This window comes from Acipenser ruthenus, chromosome 28 (assembly GCF_902713425.1).
Source record: "Acipenser ruthenus chromosome 28, fAciRut3.2 maternal haplotype, whole genome shotgun sequence".
NCBI lineage: Eukaryota > Metazoa > Chordata > Actinopteri > Acipenseriformes > Acipenseridae > Acipenser > Acipenser ruthenus.
The window spans coordinates 20529641-20551482 of NC_081216.1; the positions used below are offsets into that span (position 1 = coordinate 20529641).

General features: G+C 37.1%; 1 protein-coding gene across 1 annotated transcript in view; it reads right to left on the bottom strand.

Moving 5' to 3' along the window:
* The window catches only part of LOC117434454 (microtubule-associated protein futsch-like), a 43758-nt gene that overhangs the window by 17827 nt on the left and 4089 nt on the right, over positions 1-21842 (bottom strand). Inside the window, exons 9-24 of the mRNA XM_059003227.1 lie at positions 21614-21664; positions 21205-21282; positions 21046-21102; positions 20867-20926; positions 20547-20602; positions 19722-19812; positions 19291-19431; positions 18857-18955; positions 18097-18260; positions 16666-17644; positions 15523-15643; positions 13312-13370; positions 4878-5004; positions 4264-4414; positions 3696-3801; positions 545-1126 (exon numbers count right to left, since the gene is read on the bottom strand). Coding sequence (XP_058859210.1) covers positions 545-1126; positions 3696-3801; positions 4264-4414; positions 4878-5004; positions 13312-13370; positions 15523-15643; positions 16666-17644; positions 18097-18260; positions 18857-18955; positions 19291-19431; positions 19722-19812; positions 20547-20602; positions 20867-20926; positions 21046-21102; positions 21205-21282; positions 21614-21664 — 2922 coding nt within the window. The remainder of the gene's footprint in view (positions 1-544; positions 1127-3695; positions 3802-4263; positions 4415-4877; positions 5005-13311; positions 13371-15522; positions 15644-16665; positions 17645-18096; positions 18261-18856; positions 18956-19290; positions 19432-19721; positions 19813-20546; positions 20603-20866; positions 20927-21045; positions 21103-21204; positions 21283-21613; positions 21665-21842) is intronic.

The window sequence follows — 21842 nt, forward strand, 5'->3', positions numbered from 1 at the left end:
GACCATATGTAAAACTCGGTACATCAGAATCCAACTTGGAACAAACCTGAAACCGGTAAACAACATAAAAACTGATTGTAGATGAAATTGAGAGTTATTTAGAGAACCATCAGAACGATCTCCCAAGACTAACAAATGTTCCTAAAACAGCAGCAACAAGGATAGACTGTTAAACTTTGAACTCAGGTTTTACCTCAGGCCTGAACAGGCCCAAACTCAAACTAAGGACCTACCTATTTATGTGATATGAATCTGGTAGTCTCAACTTTAGCGGACCCTTTGTGGTCTACACCAAAAAACAAAATTGAGCACAACAAGGATTGAATGGACATGGAGGCCGAGTCCTCAACCTCTCAGAGGGCAAGACTACAGCACATTTGATGAGGCAATGTGGGGAATTTTACACTGCAACTACTTAAGGTATCCCAGAGAAGACTTGTGGGGGGTTATGATGGGGTTTAGAGTTTTAGCAAGTTGTTTCACACAATGAAGAAACAATCTGTTCTTACACACGCAGTACAAGTAAGTGAAGGGTTACACTGACTGGGGAGGGGGGCGAGCTCTCCTGCTCCTCTGCTGCTTCATCCTCCTCTTCTTCTTCTGGGAGGGTGGGCATGGTCTGGAACGGAGGAGGGTACCTGGGTCCGGGGGCCCGGGAGACTGGACTGGCGAGGTCTGGAGCTGGATTGGCGAGGTCTGGAGCTGGATTGGAGAGGTCTGGAGCTGGACTGGCGAGGTCTGGAGCTGAACTGGCGAGGTCTGGCGCTGGATTGGTGAGGTCTGGAGCTGGACTGGCGAGGTCTGGAGCTGGATTGGTGAGGTCTGGAGCTGGATTGGCGAGGTCTGGAGCTGGATTGGCGAGGTCTGGAGCTGAACTGGCGAGGTCTGGCGCTGGATTGGTGAGGTCTGGAGCTGGACTGGCGAGGTCTGGAGCTGGATTGGCGAGGTCTGGAGCTGGATTGGCGAGGTCTGGAGCTGAATTGTCGAGGTCTGGAGTGGGACTGGTGAGGTCTGGACCTGGATTGGCGAGGTCTGGAGCTGGATTGGCGAGGTCTGGGGTTGGCTCCTTGGTGAGACTCTCGCTCAGTTCCTGGGGCAAGTACTGCAACTCCTTATCTTCTGAAGACTGAAATGAAAGCACAAGCATGCCAGTCTTATGTTTCTAAGACAAATAACAATCCAGAGTAACTGAGATTAGAATTAAGTGGCTTCAGAAACTGTGCCGTTCTCTTCCTAAATAGGATTTTCAGAACACAGAATTCGGTATTTAGCCCCTAGTTTCTGCACTGGTTCTGAACAGAAAAGCTACTTGCAGTACTTCTTGAGAGTTGCTTTGTTTCTAGTAATATTACCATTATTATTCCTTGTCTCTTCAAACATGTTGAAAATTGCTGAATAATAAGCCCTAACTTTTTGATAAACTAGGCTCTGTTCCTGATGCTTGAACAATATTAGCTTCCTCGACAACTTCCCACAAACATTACAGTTGCATCACAAAGTGAAAAAAGTACTTTTAACCACCCTGTTTCTAAAATAGGATTTTCATTCCACAAATAAAACAATTAAAACTTAATGGAGACCATATGTGGAGCTCACAACCTCTCCAGTAAACCTTTATAGTTAGAATGCAATAACTTTTGGATCAAATGCCATGAACTATCGTAAAACTGGTAATCTTATCTTGAAAACGTTTTACTGCTTATTCTGTTGCAGAATCTTTTTTTAATTAAATTTACTGAAAAATGCATACTTCACAAATGCTTATGGTTTAGAGTTACTTACAAAATCTGTCTATATCCAACCACTACTATACATTATATCCAGTGCCAATAATAATATTGTGCAGAGACTGCGGTTTTAGACTAAAAAAGTAGAAAACTTGTCCTAATCCCCTGCTGTAAACAATCTATAATCATCTTGAAAGTCCGGCAAAGAAGTTAATAGGGTAAACCATTTATCAGCTGTAGCTTGTTAAAAGTACTGGCCAATTGAATAGCTTACAAAGCACAAGCATTGTCTGTTTAGCTTTCAGTGCTATAAAAGGCATGTCATTTATTCCTCCTACTGCTGTAAGTAGTAACAAGAGTATGCATGTTTGGTTTGTTAAATGATTTAGTAGGTTTCCAAACCAAACAGAATATATGGAATGCTGTCTTCAATTGACGTTGAGTGCACAAAAAGACAAACCTGTGAAAGACTACAGTAAACAGATACCAAAGAAATTAATTTTAGTGCATTATAAAACTTTATGGGAGGCACTAATGGTCAGGTTAAAAGTTTAATATGAATAAGTGTGACATGAACGACATTGTGAAGTAAAGTTACTAGAAAATGGAAAAAGGAAACTAGTACAACTGGTTTTGAACAACTGAAAACTACAAAAACTATACAATGCCTAATCTAATTAGTGTCTGCTTTTCTATAATAGAAAATAGCTGGAATCAACACTATAGTAGAAGTGAGAAACAGTAAAATCAAAACATATTTTTTAATAAATGTTAATTAAACAAAACCTTAACTTTTATTATTTTAAAACTAAATGGTAGTTATAACAAACAAATTAGCAGCCCTTATTAGCGATATAAATTGGTTTGATTGGATTTAAGTCCATTTTTTTCAGCCTATTAGGTTTAATAAGAAAATAAAAATGAAATCAAACTAAAATCAGAGAACACATCAATCTCCTGACTATGTAAGGGCCTCAGGGAAGAGTTATTTGTGTATTAGGTTTGCCAAAAAAAACCCTGCAAGTATCTTTTATTAAGAAAACATAACGTTCACAAGGTTCCCTCAGATACATCACTAATATACTACCTTCTAACCAGTACTGGAACAGCAGTGGGACCCACCTTGCTTATATTCTCTACTGTGATCTTGAAGGAATTGAAAATGTCTGATTTTGTAAGGTGCACGTTTATTGTAAGGTGTGATAACCTCAGAAAGAAATGCTGTCATCCTTCACTTTATGCATTGGGACATGCACACAAAACACAAACGCACAGGAAATAGATTGGGCGTTCTTCACTGTTCATCAGGCATCACTGATAATGCTGTAAAGAAGGTTGGGTTGTGGGGCCACTGAACTGAGAGTGATAACAGTGACACTGGATTACTTAGTAAAATACCGAAGCTAGATTGGATATTGTGAATGGCACTTAAAAAAAAAACTATACAAGTCACATAAATGCAATATGGCAGCCAGATTAGTTTATAGTACAATACCATGATTAGAACATGATTGAGAGAATCAGAAAGCAGCTGTGTAACTTACTTAAAGCCACGAGTCACATACCATAATCTGGCACCATACTGGATCAGTGGTAAGGGAACCAGTGGTGTTTATATAACCCTGCAAATATGAAGTCTGTATCTCAAATAGTTTCTGAAAGGTGTTGAAAGTGCAGTGGTGATGGTGGATATAGTGCATAACACATATATGCATTACAAAGGATACTTAAATACAGTACCCAGTACACTACAGTAAGTGTGTGTCACCAGAAACACCAAGGAGAGCTCTGATAAATTAATAAATCAAGCTAGAAAAAAAGAATGGCAACACTCACTGAGAACCAATGGGATGCTGTTACGAGTCAGAAATGAGCTGATTAAAATAACTTCACATAGGGTTGTTCTGGGTAAAACACTGTTACTTAAATTAATGGTTCAGTAATTATGGTAGAGTGATCCTGTCTTACCCTCTCTGTGTTAGGAGCAGCACAATGTTGTGTCACTGAGCCCTGACTTCTCCCATTGTCTTCTGGATCTGTCTGGGTGCTTTCATCACTGGTTGAGACCTTTGGCCTTTAAAATATCAAAGACATAGATATGCATGTCTTTATTCATGTGAAATAACAAACAGCACTTCAATTACGCTATGTCCTTAAGGAAGAAAATCCTTAATACATATAAATAAATAACAGACTGTCTAAGTAGTTTTTGTCTGGCTTAATATTAAAGGATAAATGTGGATTATAAAAACATTCCAAGCAAAAAACATGTAAAACATGCATAAAGTACATAACATCAATCTCTCAATCACCAAACTAGGTTTAAAACAAATATTATAATTATATTATCAATAAAACAAACTATTCTAAAACATCAGAGGAGTGCATAATCTTCTGTTGCCAGTTTCTTTAGTTCTGTTCTCTTCATAATTCACACAAACATATTTTGTTATATTTTTAAATAGCTGACATGAGATGAATTCCAGTTTCTAGACTTCATTTGTTTATGTAAAAAAAAAAAAAAAAAAAATCCTACCTTTCTACATTTTCTTCATTCACTTCACCAGCATATCTCTTTTCACGAGCACACTTCACGCATGTTTCCCGGTGCTGATACGGTGGAAATGGTTTAAAACAATAGCCTGTACTCTGCTGTCTTGTCCTCAGAAGTTCCAAAGTCAAGGCATCTGGTGGAATGACACAATTGCAAATACTCTTACAGAACACTGAAAAAACAGGAACTGTTCAGGATGTGTAAAGATGAGAGAATCTGTAAGCAGGGCTCAGCAGAAAAAACAATAACTTTTATTATACAAAAAATACATATTTTGATAGGTCCATTACTTTACATTGACCACTTACTCTACTCACTAACCCATTGATCAGTGCTTTGGGATGAAAATTAAGGTTATTTTTGCACATTTCACACAGATGCACAGTATACATGCCAAATCTATATATAGCTGAGTCTACATATGAGTCACTGTGGCTTATAAATTGCTCCACCCATCTGAAAAACTACACAGAAAGTTGAATTTTGAATTGGATTGCACACACTATTAGTGATGTAAAATTTGAAGATGCAAAATGCTAACATTGCTTGTTTCATAGTATCAGAAGCACCTATACAGTGTCTCACACATCCATTACCTAGCAGAGTGGTCTGTAGTCTCGCAGTGGAATGGCCGTCACAATGCTGCCCAGAAGCAGTACTGAAGAAAGGACTGTGCAGCAGTAAAGGTTTATTAAGAAATGAAGCCCAGGAATCTTCTTTCCCCTGTTTAAAAGAGAGATTTCACATTTAATATTTACTTCAGCTTCAACATTTGCCAACTAAACATGAAGGACAGACTGTGTGTCACTTGAACAGCTCACTGATGCTTCAAGAAAAAAAAAAAAGAATCCTGGCTGTTGTAACAGTATGAGCAAGAGGATGGGAGGGTTCCACCTTTGATCATGGTGAGCTCTGTCACAGCATCACTTGAATAGCAGGATTTATCTACATGTTCTAAAACATAAAGCTATTCTGTGTCCTCCTGTGGTTAATGTCATCCCATGGATGTAAGCCACAGTGAAAACAAATGGAGGTCACATTGAGCACATGCTACTGTATGAAAGGGCCCCTTTGAAGCTTCATGGCTCTCCTTTTCTTTGGCAAATCCATTAACTGGTCAAGTGACTTCATCCACCAAATGGCAGTGGCACTGCCGAGACATTCAATATTGACTTGAGTAGGAATCTGTATATTTTCTTGATTTCCTTCTCTAGGAATCTGAATTACGCAGTCTTTCTTCTTAGTTATGTTGCTCTGCGCCTAATTACAAACAACATAAAGGGGATTTATGAGGTATAGTGTGAACAGACCAAAGGGGAATGCTTCAAAACTGTTGGAGTTCTGCTGCTGTTCTGTAATGGGAAGAAGATGGGGCACGGTTGTTTTAGGCTTGCACTGTATTGACCTGACTCATCCAGCTGCCATAGGATGTTCAAGCTTATCTGCAATACACAAAGAATCCAATAACCTTTATCTGAAACCCTGTGACAGAGCTGCACAATGTCCCTGACGGAGCCTCCTCTATAAAACCTGGACATTGTGTTCAGACTCAATGTAACTGTTTTAAAGTAAACCCATTGATAAAATATAATAGGTATGCCATCCATTGTGCAGTAGCTTGCAAATGAACTGAAATTCATATCTGAGATCAATTTACTGTATTTGGCTTCTATTCATTTCGGGTCAATTTCACGGAGCTGTTTTAAAAAAGACTTTGCAAAGGGCCGTCTTCCTTATAAGGAATGCAGAAGCTTATTTTTAAACTTACAAACAAATTATGAAAGCAAGTCTAGTGAACCATGGGCATGGATGTAATAGCCAACAATAGCTACTGCAATACAGTATTTACTTAGTATTGAACCATAACTTTGGCAAGATAAACATGGTATGGTTTCCATCAAAATATAATGTACGAAAATATATTTTTTGTTGAATGTCAAACAAAAAGAAATATTTTCCTTTCCATAGCTGTACATCTGGTTCTTGCAAAGGATGTTCAAAAAGATTTTCTGCACAGCAAGGATTCCAACCCTCTTTTTATAGACCAGTGATTGAGCTGCGTAATATTCCTCACAACCTATTTGACTTAATCTGTTGAAAAAAGAGAACGGTTTTCTTTGGGAATCAGCACGTATTCCTAATGCTACCATAATAGGGGATTGTTACACTGTTGAAAGCTACTTTTCTGTTGTACAGTCTTGAGGTTTTGGACTGGTCACAGATTTCCATTTGGTATCTTTAAATATCTATGCTTCATTATGAAAAAACAGACTTTACCAATGTTGGGCAACTGCTGATCTGCACATCTTAAATGCAAGATTGTCATTCTTTTTGATAGAATACACAGTATTTAAATACCATTACAGTAACTGCCACACTCAGGCTCCTATTATATCCCAAATACTTGCAGCAAACAAACCAAAAATTAGGAGCTAAGCCACAGAGCTCATACAATATAGAGTGTCAGCCTGATTACAGAGAGCCCAATAAAGAGGTGCACTGTATTGACCTGACTCACCCAGCTGCCAGCTCCTTCAGACCCCTCCCACTTCTAATGATTATTTATGGCAATGCATAAGAAAAGTTAAACTGAACTGAAACTTACTGAAATTAAAACTTCAAATTTGCAAACTTCAAAAGTACAGTAATTGTTACACCTTTTTAAAGGCACATATAAGTCAAAAGCAAGGGATTGAGTCAAAATGAAATGAAATATATATATATCTGTGTGTCATAATGCTGAGGGTAGGGTATTTACAAGTGAACATGAAGCAATACATTACTGTGATAGGAAATTACTGATTTAAATATACATCATGTAAAAGTCTTCAGTCTATTATATTTGACCAAGTAAAAACATCCTCATTTGGAAGGCACCAGTCCAAGGCTGCAGATTTGTTTTTGAGGGGTAGGGGAGGTAGAGGAGAGAGTTCATTTGTTGGTATAACTTTGATTCATTGAGACTGGCTGGGCAGTCAGTGGGTTTCCACGCCAATTCATAATTTTCCTGACAAGCTGGGAAAGCCCAGTGCAGGATCTTAAGAAAACACAGCATTTGTAATTTCTCATGTTCCGTTTGTCATTGAGAGCTATTTTAAACACAGCTCCGCGGCTACTCTGAAACTCATTAGGAAAGAAACATTGCGAGGGTCAGTTTGACGACAGGATACCTGAATGATATGGCTGGACAGGGAGGCTTATAAAACTACAGATGCACCAGATTTACGATCACTTCTCTTAATGGAACCCCTGAGGGGCTCAATGGCTCTCTTTGGAGATGAGGGGATTTAACATTAAGCAGTGAAATATATATTAAGACCACCCCACATTTCTATAAGGGTTTACCGTGTACAGTATGGTAAGAAAAACTTTCTGTGCAGTTGAATTGTAAGCTAACTCCCCAGGTCACTGCAACAAGAGATGTCCTGTGATATCACTAACTCCATTTTTTTCAGCATACTATGGTGAAGTGGAGTAAAGCATGGCATAAAAAATGGTAAACCCCCAAGGGAACAGTAAATACATAGCATAAACTTGCCTTAGAGCCTTGTGAAAATGTGTACAACTGAAGATATTAACATTACTTTAAGGTTGTTGAGAGTTTGTTGGATGGACACTACAGTATCACATTTAAAAAATGAATATTAGTCTATAGCAAGCACTTAGTGAATCTTGCATATAAAATATAGAGGTTCACTATCTCATACCTGTCAACTGGAAACAGCAAGAGACATCTTAATAACCTGCCAGCTCCCACTCATTAGCCATCAGTCATACTCAAAGGATAGGACCTAGAGACTGGGCTTACAAGTCAAGGCTCACAGTTCCCATGAATGCCCCCAAATTATTGAACACTGAGAGCGACCCCACTGACAAGCACTTTTAACTGGAGACTCATCACATCTGTATGTGAGCCCACACGCTGACGCAGCCGAGAAACATGTCTTTCAAATGTGAAATTTGGGACAAACTTACCATCAGTTTGCTTTTGTTTGTATTTACACGGGGTAATACAACACACTGCTAATTAGCCATGCTAATGTGTTACCTGATAGCTAATAAGTCATCATTAGTGCTTCATTTTATTCAAGATTCTATTAATAAACCTTGAATACAGCTCAGCATCAGTGCTCTATATACAAATCTTTTAACACTTTTTTTATACGTTTATGAAAAATTCCTTATAAAAGTTTACCATGGTATTTTGTAGTTTTACCATGCTTCTGCCATTTGCATTATACTATGCATTTACCATCATTTACCCTGGTTTGCTGTTTTTTTTAATATGTGTTACCATACCTTCCTGGACTTTACAATGCTTACCTACGCTGTACCATGACTTCACTATGCTTTATTAGACTCTGGTAAGCTTTACTATCGGAAACTTTTATAAGGGACAGTCAACAAAGTTTCATTTGTACCGACTATTGATTCATTTTGGGAAGGGAAGCCTGTAAATTATTATATTTATTTGTGAGTACCTGTTCTCTTCAGCATACAATATACTATGTTGGCACAATACACTTTTCAAAAATGAATTGATTGTGGGGCATGACTAACCCTTCAGAACCTTTAGTTTCATTTTCGCCAAAATGCACAGGATACAATCAATCAATTTAGATTGTATGTCTAAGTGGTACTTGACTCTGTTACATTCTCTAGTATTAAGCACGTTGGTCAATGACAAGTGTGTACTGTATTGAAGCCAAGTGTGTACTGTATTGTGTGTACTAGCTCAATGCAGATCTTTGCAGATAACTTAAAATACACAAACTGCATATGCAAATCTGTTTTTTAAACATTCGTATAAAAGTTCCTTTATTCTCACTTCCTGTTTCGTGTAATTAACATTTTGTTTATTGCACAGTGTACTGAGGCCTACAGGAACATTTTAGTGTTCTCGTCTACTGTATTTAGAAGTACAGTACATGTATACTATAGCATGCCTGAGTCCATTCTCTAAAGAAAACAAACTTGGAAAAGACACCAAGATTTTTCTCACTTTGAGGTATTGGGGTCAAATGTTATTTGGACTGAAACATTTAATTGTGCTAGAGAACTTTACCATGTGAAAGTTTTTTGTAACTTTACATGCAAAACACCCCGCAATCACAAACCAAAGAAATAGCTCCCAGCTAAACATTTTGTGGTGTATAATTACTTTGAAACTGGCAATGTTTTGATCCTTCTGCTTGAATGTCACATCACATTGCTTGAGAGAAAGAGAGCTCCCATACCATCCTGGGTATGTCAACGTTCCAGTTGCACAGATTTTATTACTGTATATATATATATATATATATATATATATATATATATATATATATATATATATATATATAATTTATTTCTATCATTATTCAATTTTGTATCAAGCTCACTAATACCGGTAAGCCCAAAAGAAACATATTACTGCATTCAGTCATCAGATCTGCCTTAAAATCCCATATATTATCACCATGCTTACATTGTCTTGGCATATTACTGCTGTAGCATTAAAGAGCAAGGTAGTGAACAGAAACTAGCACTGCATCATTTCCATATTTTCATTACAAATTAAAATCAAGCACACATTTGCATCCAAACATGATAGAAAAAAAAGCTGTTTCTCATCAAACATGCACATCCCATCAATGCTTCTAGGAGAACATGCATTATTATATTAATAGAAAACAGGATCCCCCTCTCCTATGTAAGTCACAACAGAGCACAGTTTTATGGTACCTTTTGCAGAATGTCTTGAACCTTAACAGCAGATTACAACAAACAGCTATTCCCAGATTCTGAGATTTCTTACCTAAAGCTGAGCAATTCCTTGTCTTTTTTTGAAGCCAGCCTCCCTTTCACTCCCGGGAGCTTTTACCATTTAAGGTCAATGTTTCATCTGGCTCTACTGGCTGTGCTGCGGCTTTCTCCAGCAGCTCAAAAGACTAAACACAAGAACGACTTTCCACTAAATTGACCGGCACCTCAGAAATCTCCCCTTCTTCTGTTTCAAATGATTAGAGAGAGGGAGCAAACTCGCCTCAGAAACAGCAGAGAGAGAAGAAACTTGTTGCTCCAATCGAAGGGAGCTGACTGACATCATTAATCACAAAAACGCCTCTGCTTGTTCGGTGGTATATCTGTAGGCAGTGTAGTCTACTGCACACAAGCTTCCTCGTGGTTATCATAAATCATATATTCATCAACCTGTTCGGTTCTGTTATTATATCATTTACTCACATTTATGCTCATTATATTATCAGTCTACCCTGAAAAGAATGTCCATGCCTATTCTTAAGAAAATAAATATAAAAAGAGTACATTGACATGAAAATATAACTGATTTAGTAAATGGCTCCTGCTTAATTCCTTGATGCTGTCTCTCTGAAAAAGGAGTAGTGCAGTATCTGTCCAGGTCTCTTGTAAGCCTTGTAAAGTACAGTAATGCACTGAAATCAGTCAGTTAATAACCATGGAATGAAAAATCACAGACACAGAGTTAACCTTTTATCCAATTGTGCATGTTTTTTCTTCCAAGACTGGGTTAAGTACAACTCATGGGAAATGTTCTGGTAAAGCTCTTAATATGTTACTTCGACTTTCTATTTAAAGCTACAGTTTCCAAGCATCATGTTTAGTTTTATGACAAAATATGATTCTGTATTCTACTCTACAGTCTTCCCTATAGAGTTAATCTTTCTTTGTAATGATTACACTCCCCCAGTAGTTTTAACTGCGGCAACAGAAACTCCTTCCCTTAAAACCTGCTGGCCATTAAGTCAACAGGCATGCTGAACATGCAGTCTGCATCAGGAGGCACAGGTTTTGTTGTCCATCAAATCAACAGTACGAAGGTCACTCTTGAAATCAGGACTTAAAGGATGTGTTGCACTAAGAATACCTTTGTTAAGAAAGGGGAACAAGAAGACTAAGAGGCTAAAATATGCACAAGAACACAGAAACTGGACTATGGAACAATAGTCAAAGGTGCTTTGGACTGCTGATGGATGGACAACGACACCTGTGCCTTCTGCCAGTTATGTTGTCAATTCAACGCTTGTCTTCTTTCTATTCCTTAAGGATATTATCTTCATGTATTGCTCATGTTTGTTAGACAGCTTTTTGGGGCTTCCAGTCCTGGGTTTGGCAATTACAGATGATGTTTCTCTGTACTTGTTGATTTTGCTCCACTAGTGGAGGCTTTGAGTAAATTGTTGATTCTCATAATGCATTAGAGTAGAAAAATGCAATATGTCTATGTGTATTTATATGTTATATCTATCTATCTATCTATCTATCTATCTATCTATCTATCTATCTATCTATACATATATATATATATATATATATATATATATATATATATATATACATATATATATATATATATATATATATATATATATATATATATATATATATATATATAATGGTCTGATATGTTATGTATACATCGCTGTGATATTTTCACTTAAGGCAAACCTTTTAAAATAAATATAAATATAAAAAACTAGAAATGCGAGACTTAGTAAACAAAAGCTTCCCCAGGGCCGTTATGTAATATCTGATGGAATGGTTTGTAAACATGCAGAAGAAGTAAAAAAAAGTGAAAAAAGATCTGCCCCTTTGATATGGAAGCCCTTTTAGGTACCAGGTCAAATTGACGGGTACCGTAAAATACAATTTTACAAAAACCTATCGGCTCCTCTCACAAGGATGTTGAACACAACACATGAGTCGTTTGAAGCATCTATTTTTAGTTCCACCCTCCTTATTCTCAATACCAACAATGCAGATAAATGGCTTGTTTGGTATGCTAAACAGCTAATAAACTTTACAGTACTATACTGGTATCGATCTCTGTTTAGGATCGAAATATCGATACCTTACATCCATCTGCCCGCAATTATTTTTGTGAGTAGATATGTATTGTTTCAGTGCTCCCCCTTTATAACATTGTTTTCAGGAGCCAGTAAGTGACTGTGCTATTTTTGAGCTCTCCAATAGATCTGCTATTTATTCAAATGTCACTGATGTATGAGGCAGACATAGTCATTATAAATATTACCCCCCAAGTAATGCAAATAAACTCTGCATGGAAGAATGTAGAAGGCTTAAGTAGGTAATCATGCATCACAATGAAAAGTGAACTGAAACCACTGCCTCCTTAATACTCTCTACAGTTTAATCGTGATAGGAATTCAGATTTATTTTAAATTTCTCATCTGTTGCCATTACTTTCTTTCTTTTATTCTGAAGAGAAAAATCCAAACCAAAGACCACTAACTTCACCCAAATAAAAATACAATTGTATACTATAGCAGCTGTTTGTTACTTACAGTATCTTCATAGGATGTTGACTTTATAATGACAATACTTTAAAATCGTAATAAAAAGTAAAATAATCTGTATTGTAGCAAATCAAGTAGAAAAGTGAAGCTTATTCAACAGTCACCTACAAATAAATACATCTCTGTCATATCAATTATCACCTAACTTCAATTTGCGTCACACAGTATTGATCAGCACTCATTCCTTCCAGTGACTGCTCAGAATGCTCTATTTTGTTCTACATTTTGCTGTTCATTCTTCATAGAAATCTATCACAGTGACCTTTTAAAAGTTCACTTCGCAGTCATTTTGTAGTTTAACACGATTATCCCATGCAGTGAGTTTACCATGGTCTACAGTATTTCTGTGTGCTTCACCTTGCTTGTCTCCTTATTCCTTAGTATGCTTTCAGAATGTTTTCCTACACTTGGATGTGCTTTAACATGGCTTTACCATATTGCGTATTATTAGAGCATCTAAGTCAGTGTGAACTGAAAAATGATCTTTGTGTCTTCTGCCTTTTTACTTTGCGTATCTGAAAAGTTTAACTTATTAGATGAACTGCAAAGAATCCGCCTGCAAGAGTACTGTAGCTCAGTGATTAAAGACCTGAGTCACAATGAAGAAAGCTATGTGTTCAAGGCCTGGCTTGGGAACTCACCAGAAGCTTTTTATTTTAAACAAACATTTAAACAAGCTATCTTGTTCTCTTACCTTGCCTGTATTTCTCCCAGTCTCTTCAGAATTCTCATCTCTTAGTAAGTTGGGTTCGCCTGTTTATCCAGAAACCGAAAATAAGAAAGTAAATCATTTGCATGTTCCATGGTTCATGCAAACTAAAACTGCTTAAAAAACAGAAGCACCAGGCTCCGACAGAATGACGCACAGAGAGAGGAGCAACCTTACAGGCAGAATAAACCTTCCACACAGATTCAAGTAAGATCTGATCATCTGCAGTTGTCTCTTTTCCATAACTAAGGGCAACAAAAACCAGGCAACCATTTGCATGAAGAGCTGGTTAAAAAATGTAGGCCTAGCAACACATTGTCTGGGTCTCATTAATACAGATAAAAACATTGTAATGTTAACTATCAAAGGACGGCCGCTTGAGGCACTCACTCATGTAACACAGTTCTAAGGGGGTCTGTTTTAACTCTTTGAGTAGTACCAGTACGTTCGCTGCTCTCTGGTCCCCAGGGAGTACAAAGGTACCGGTACGTTCTGCAACTTTAAACCTGTTTACCCGGATATGATTTATTCATGATTTATTTAGGGCGTGTTGTTGTTTTTTATGTCCAACCCTTTGTTTATTGTCTACCTGTTATTTTTTAGTCAAAACCTTTCCCTATGACAAAATAAAACATTATATTTATTTGTTTTATTTATTTACGGTAAAAATTATTTGTCTGTATTTCGTCAGTGTCCATTACATACAAACATATAGCTTTCAGCTTGTTTGTACGCTGTACTCGTAATAATCAAGCGAATGCAGTAGACAGAAAAAAAATAAATAAACTCACTCCCGTAGGACTGGCAGCGCATTTTAGAACTCACTACTCAAAGGGTTAATGAGCTAAACAGTGATGGCAAATAATCCTGTCATTGTTAAAGCAGATTTACACGAAGGTGTGTGCGACAGATGGCAGGTGTTCTTGCAGCCCCTGTTTATTGTTATTAGTCTTTTTGGGAAGGCAGGGGTGTTTCTGTAACAATGACAGGTTGACTGTAGGTGTGAAACAAACAGACCTATACCTTGTACATTTAAACATTCTTCCCATTTCGAGACTGTGATGAAAATGGATGCTTGGTCTGTTTCTTGGTAAGCCATAGATACAGTTTAAGAGAGACTGGAAAATGCTCTTGCTACATACTCCAAAATACATTCAGGCCTGTTTAATATAGGGCTGACGTCTGAATAGGGATATGGTCACCTTCATTATTATTAATATGAATGTGTTATATGGACTTCCTTTTTACAATGTAGCAGGAAGCAAGATTAATCTAGGTGCGGAGTGTTAGAATAAACTGCCAGAAATCAATGTTCGATGACATTGTCATGAATAATAAATACACTTCAATATAAACTATTTGATTTTAGTGCAGCTCTCTAATTATCTTAGTAAGGCAAAGCTCTAGTGAGGTGCTGTAATCCAATACTTTTCAATCAAAACAACCTGTGTAGTCCAGTGGTTAAAGAAAAGGGCTTGTAACCAGGAGGTCCCCGGTTCAAATCCCACCTCAGCCACTGACTCATTGTGTGACCTTGAGCAAGTCACTTAACCTCCTTCTGCTCCGTCTTTTGGGTGAGACGTAATTGTAAGTGACTCGCAGCTAATGCATAGTTCACACACCCTAGTCTCTGTAAGTCGCCTTGGATAAAGGCGTCTGCTAAATAAACTAATAATAATAATAATAACCTCACATTAAAAATGTAATACAATAAAAAATTTAAAAGGCTAAATCAACAGCAACAGTTAATCTCAGGAATGACCCAAGAATGTTTTCTTAGTTTTCAAGCAGTGTCATCTATGAACACTAAATGTCACAGCCTAGTATAGGCTAACAAATGTTGCATCACTCTGCGGTTTTTTTAATTCAATTCCTCATATAAGCTAGGAATCCGTGACATGTGTATGTCTATGAACGCATTAAAAAAAGCTGCTGTTTTAAGTAGCTGTAAATCATAGATAAGACAATCTTTGTTTAGTTTTCATGTCAGTTCATTTGAAGTAATTTCTTAAGTTTATAAAAAAAACATTTGCCTGATATAAATACAGCATCTATAACTCAGCTCTTACTGGAACTAGTATTGAAAGAACGGTATTGGCAAAAAGCCACAGCCTAAACATGACATTTAGAAACATCAGGAAACAGTGGGAAGGCCCTTTTGCACCCTAATAGCACTGATACATCATTTTAATTTACCACTGATAGCTGGAGGAGCTTGGCAAATACTGGCCATCTTCTCTTCTTTCTCTGAATCACTTGTCTTAAAATATGCAGAACTGTGTTTGCTTAAAGCCATTGATGATCCCAAATCTGTAAACTACAGAAATATTTGTGTTAGCTCCCGTTTACAGTACAGAGTTGGACATTTCAATCTTGTGATTCAGTTAAATTTACACAGAAGGTAAACATTCAATAATGGAAAAAAATGCTCACTAAAATAACCTGTGTTGTTTTGGGTTTTTTTTTTGCTATGAAATCCTACATTAACAATATTCTGATATTTTTAGACCTGTTGGATCACAAGCTCTGTCAGATTACCTAACCCTGGTGTTTTACCCTGCACCTGTTTTTACCCTGATTTTCTGGTAAAACAAACACAGCCACAGGAGTGTTTTTTTAAAGCAACAAACAAAGTTCTCCACCGTCCACAGAACGTGTCCATTCCACTAGCTTGCATTCTCTGGTTCCACGAATTATACAGCTAGAAGCATTATATTGTACATGTCTCTGTCTAAGATCAATAACATAGTAATTGGAGGGTTGTGTATATAGGATCCATCTTTACTTTGGAACTGGGCAGCAGTGTGGAGTAGTGGTTAGGACTCTGGACTCTTAACCGAAGGGTTGTGGGTTCAATCCCCAGTGGGGGACACTGCTGTTGTACCCTTGAGCAAGGTACTTTACCTAGATTGCTCCAGTAAAAACCCAACTGTACAAATGGGTAATTGTATGTAAATAATGTGATATCTTGTAACAATTGTAAGTCGCCCTGGATAAGGGCGTCTGCTAAGAAATAAATAATAATAATAACTAGGGCTAGGGTTAAATATTAAAGTTGCTTTCCTTATAGTGGCTTTTAAAAAAATGTAATAAAATAAGATACTAATCTTTAAAACTTCTGTTGTAAATATAGTGGCCTGTGGACAATATATGGGTTTAACAAGGAAGAAGGTGTCAGTAAAAACCATAAACACTAAATTTAACAGTTTAGTATAGGTTAATAAATTAATTGATTGTAAGTGTATTTATTTTTAAATACAAGCCAAGGTATATGGTGTGACTAATATATGAGCACAACATTTACACCACAGTTTATGGCTAGTACCTTCGAATAAATACCTCATTTGTTGCTGTTCCTTTTTCCACAGAATCGAGATGTATAGCCGCACTCTCAGCTCTCTCTTTAGTAACCTGTATCCTTTTCTCTGCTGTATCTATCCGCTCCTTAGCAATAGCCAATCTCCTTTCTGTCAAGCTGACCAACTCTGCTGCTCGAGACACACTTTCCTTCATTGCCTCCATTTCCTTAGCAGATTTCATCAGCAAGTTTGAAGATGATTCATTTAACTGGCAGACTTCCATTTTGAACATGTCTGCTTCTATTAAAGCTTGCATAACTTTCTGTTCCCCAGCTTGGATACCTTTAATTCTCTCCTCTTGTAACTCAGCTAGTCTTTGGTCAACAGCCTTAACTTTGTTCTCAGTGATGTTCAAGGTGGCAGCCATTTTGTCTTCTGCCACTCTGGCCCTTGTTTCAGCTGTTAGGGTCCTCTGCTGTGATTCCAACAGCATCTGTTCTAAACGGGTTGACTTGCTTCCCATCTCCTCGATTGTTCTTTGGGCTTGCAACAGTCTTTCTTCGGTTTCCAAGAGCCTCTTCTTCAGCCTAGCTGCCTTTTCTCTGTCTTTAACCTTCTCCTCCTCCACTGTCACCTTGCTTTCCATCTCCTCGATTGTTCTTTGGGCTTGCAACAGTCTTCCTTCGGTTTCCAAGAGCCTCGTCTTCAGCCTAGCTGCCTCTTCTCTGGCTTTAACCTTCTCCTCCTCCACTGTCACCTTGCTTTCCATCTCCTCGATTGTTCTTTGGGCTTGCAACAGTCTTCCTTCGGTTTCCAAGAGCCTCGTCTTCAGCCTAGCTGCCTCTTCTCTGGCTTTAACCTTCTCCTCTTCCACTTTCACTGCTCTCCACCAGGAAACAGCTGCCGTCTTCTTTGCCTCTTTAGCTCCTTTCTCAGCTTCTGCTGCCCTATCATTCTGTTCTGAGACTCTTTCTTCAGCCTCATCCTTCAGCACTTTCTGGAGCTCCAGCTGTCTTATCCTGAAATGAAATTGCAGTTTAAGCATGTCCAAAGGCAGTACAGTATAGTGAAAGCATGGTAAAGCAGAGGCAACTCCAGTAAAGCACAGTGAGGTATGGTATAGCATGGTAAAAAACATGGCAAAGCATTGTAAACTATGGTGACATGCCATTCTACCATGATAAACCTTCCAAGGTTGACACTAGTATAGTTTTCATTTTAGTGTTGCTAAAGATGCTGATGTCAGCATTGCATTGAGATTGATGAATTGTGAAATACGTGTATGTACTGACATTTTTAAATATATAAATCTAGCATAGTCTCGAACTTTGGAATTTGGCAGATTCAAAGAATGTAGATTATTTTTTTTAATTAACAGCACACATCTATGTTACTATTATATGTAGTATGTTATTTACAGTTACAGACGGACGGAGTTGGTTCTTAATTACTTCAAGTAAAACTCACATACACATTTGCTAGATGGTGTTTGGTGTTGAGATGTTGCTGTTGACACTGGAGGTAGACTCTTTCTAATTTTTCCAAAGCTTTATTCCAGTCCTCTTTCAGTGTAAACAGGCCATCAAGCTGGTGTATATTGTTCAACATGATTTGTCTCAGCTTCTTTTGTAGCTCCTTGGGGTATAAATTAAACAGGTTAAATATATATATATATATATATATATATATATATATATATATATATATATATATATATATATATATATAATAACATCAATGCAAAGGAAATCATTTATGTTTTAAAACAACCTCCTTAGATTGATGAAGGTCTACATGAATAGATTTTGCCAAAATATTAGGGTTTGAAGTAAATGAAAAGGTGCGAAATAACCAAACACAACAGACCACTTGTGATATTGTTTTAAAGTTGCCCTTAGCTCATGTATGCACCCATTTGTTTTTTTAAATAAATGCACGATAATTCTCACAGATGTTACTGTGACAGGTAACTGACTTTCAGTCACAGCACAGAGCTTGTGAAGTAATAGTATACATAAGAGTGAATTCGCAGTTGTTCCCACCAGAACTACCTTGGCCTGGTAGAAAGGGGTTACATTTGTAGGAACCCAAATCATAAACGCAGTATTTTACACAGCCATCAATATTATTTTAGGGATCTGGGTTGGGTGTAAAGATGCAGTCTGAAGCAGGGCCTCGATTCTGTGCTCCCAGTGTTGAGAGTCTTATCACTGCCCTCTGCAGGAGTTCACCTCTTTTTGTATAATGACCAGGTGGGACGCGTCATCAGGCTCATCCAGTCCCTGACATGAGGTAATGAAGGCATCAATCTGGAGCTTCATGTCATTTGCCTAAAAAGACAACAACATGAAACAACACAGCAAACACTGTTCAGTGGATGTGCTGCACTGAAATGTATTCCTCAGCAGTTTCCTGGTGCAAGAAAGACCAGCTCAGATACTGTAGCAATATGCAAACAAGGCATACTGAAAATAAAGTTCCTGATAGGCGCCTTAAAATCCCAATTATAAAAATGTGTTTATTTACTTTCACTCTCGTTACTGCATTGTGGTGATGGAGGTCAGGGTTTTTGGAATGACAGGTTGGGAATGATGGCAACTGGGTTACAATAGCCAGGGTGCAGGGTTTTGACCATCCAGGAGGATGCAGTAGATTACCATCTTACCATCGCTTCAGGCTCTGTCTGAAACATGCTGCTGTCTTCTTGTGATTTTATCTGTTGCAGAATTGTTTGAAAATCGTCTTTCTGCTCAGAAGATGTCATCAACAGGCCACAAATAGGCGTGGTAACCTCTTCAAGACTGCCCTGCTTCCCACACAACAGAAATGTGGGAATGCAGTTAGATGTAGAATAATATCAATTACACATCCCCATACACTTTAAGCCAACCACTATTTGAAAAAGGTTACAGGCACACAACCCTCAGTGAAACAGAGATCAATACATATGGCATTCATTTTACAAACTATATTTTCATTGCAAAACATTTTTTTAATTAAATAAAGAAACATGCACCCATTAAACTACATTAAATACATACCATGTATGCTTTTGCTGGAGAAAACTGCTGCTTCACTTAAAAATAAATGAATTACCTTCTGAAGCTCCTCGATTTCTGACTGCAGAGAGTTTAGCAGTGGGAGGGCACCAGGTCGTCCTGTAGGACTCTGAAGACTGCCAGTAAATCTGTTGATTCAAGCACAGTTACTCTCTTAACACCCTTTATCAGTCAGATTGCTCCTCAAACTCAGCTGATCCTTTCTTCTATGAGGTTAGAGCAGACTAAGAGGGATATTCAGAGTGCTCACTTAATGTGCCAGGTGTAGTTAAAATGTATATAGCTAAGAAGCCTTTCTTTTTATTTAAATAGAATGGGCCCTATTCAGAAAATGTTCAGGACAGTTTTAAGGAGTGTTTTTTTCAGGACTGTCAACAGTCTGAGGGAGAGCTGCAAGTTAATTTTCACAAAGAGAATGTTTATAAACACAGTCCTTTAAAAAGATGTTTATTTTTTTATGACCAGGGTTCTATATAGATGTACATAGGTACTGCATATAGTGTACACAAGAGAACCATGCAATTGATGTACTTCAACAAATGAAGATTTTTATTTTTCATGGGTATACATATCTTCAATTCATTCTTTCACACTAGATTTTACCCCAGGGGTGATTTATTGATTCCCTTAATACCATCACTATAGATTTTAGGGTGCCTGTATGCAGCTCCGCCCCTGTCTAGATAATTTAAAAAGACCTCTAAAAATTACTTTCACTATACATTGCCTAAGGGTAAAATGTTTTAAAAGTATCAGCTAATGTAAAGGTGTGTGTAAAACTGATCTGTTTTACAGCTTGCTGGTTTGCATGATGAGCTATTGAAATAACCGCAGATTATTTACATATGGATACAATGCCTACCTCAAAAGCTCTTGCTGTGAGTTTTCTTGCAATTGGTTTAGTTCTACATGCATCCCCTCAAAAAAAATGAACAAAGTAGCATTATTCCACAACCCAGCATTATTTGAAACCATATTTAATATACATCCTAAATATCAGATATTACCTTTTGTTAAAGTATAATTAGACAGATATATGCTTCTCTTTACTGATGCTGTTTTATATTTCTATATAGTTGAAATCCACCACTCACTAATTTTGGGAAAAAAAGTATTTTATAACTGGATTAAAATAGATGAATAACACAACACAACTTAACCAATATTACATTCAAAAGATACCTCAATGATTTTGTGGTTTTCCAGCCTGGAATTCTTTAGTTCTTCTATAAACTTGATTTTCTGAAACAGGAGTGCAAAAAAAACCCAGAAGTTTTGATCAATTCACTAAACTGCAGTAAAGCCCCAAATCTCTTTCCGTTAATTATATTTAAATGACAGCAGGTGTTTGTAATACTCACCTCTGTGATTTCCACATCTTTTGCTTCCAATAAACTTTGTGCTTCATAAAGCTGCTTCTATAATATATTTAATATATATAAATAACTTTCATATTAATTGTTTTAGTCAGATATGAATGAAACAATAGTGGTATGTGATATTATTATACACGCACTTACCAGCATCTCAGATTTTGTTTTTGTTAGCTCAGAAATCCTGGTTTTAGCCAATTCTTTTTCCTGTGTAAGATTTTCTTTCTGTAAAAATAACATAAAATACTTTTATCATTCTCACTTACACAGTACAAATGGTGTGAGATAGAGAATTGATATATATAGGGTAGCAGTGTGGAGTAGTGGTTAGGGCTCTGGACTCTTGACCAGAGGGTTGTGGGTTCAATCCCAGGTGGGTGACGCTACTGCTGTACCCTTGAGCAAGGTACTTTACCTAGATTGCTCCAGTAAAAACCCAACTGTATAAATGGGTAATTGTATGTAAAAAATAATGTGATATCTTGTAACAATTGATTTCTAGGTCTGCTAAGAAATAAATAATAATTATATATATATATATATTTTAAGAGCTCACCATCTCTTCCAGTATTTGCACCTTTGCATTTAAAATTTCATTTTCTCTTTTCTAGGTTCAAAAGAAACAGGACAAAGTTGGAACACAACAATATTTGTATTTCAAGATGAATGACAGGAAATGGTTAGCGTAAAAGTAATGCAAAATAACATTGTTTCTTTTTTTAATTAAAATAACTATATATAGCATGTGATAGTTTTCTACCTCTTACTGGAATAATGTATTTCAG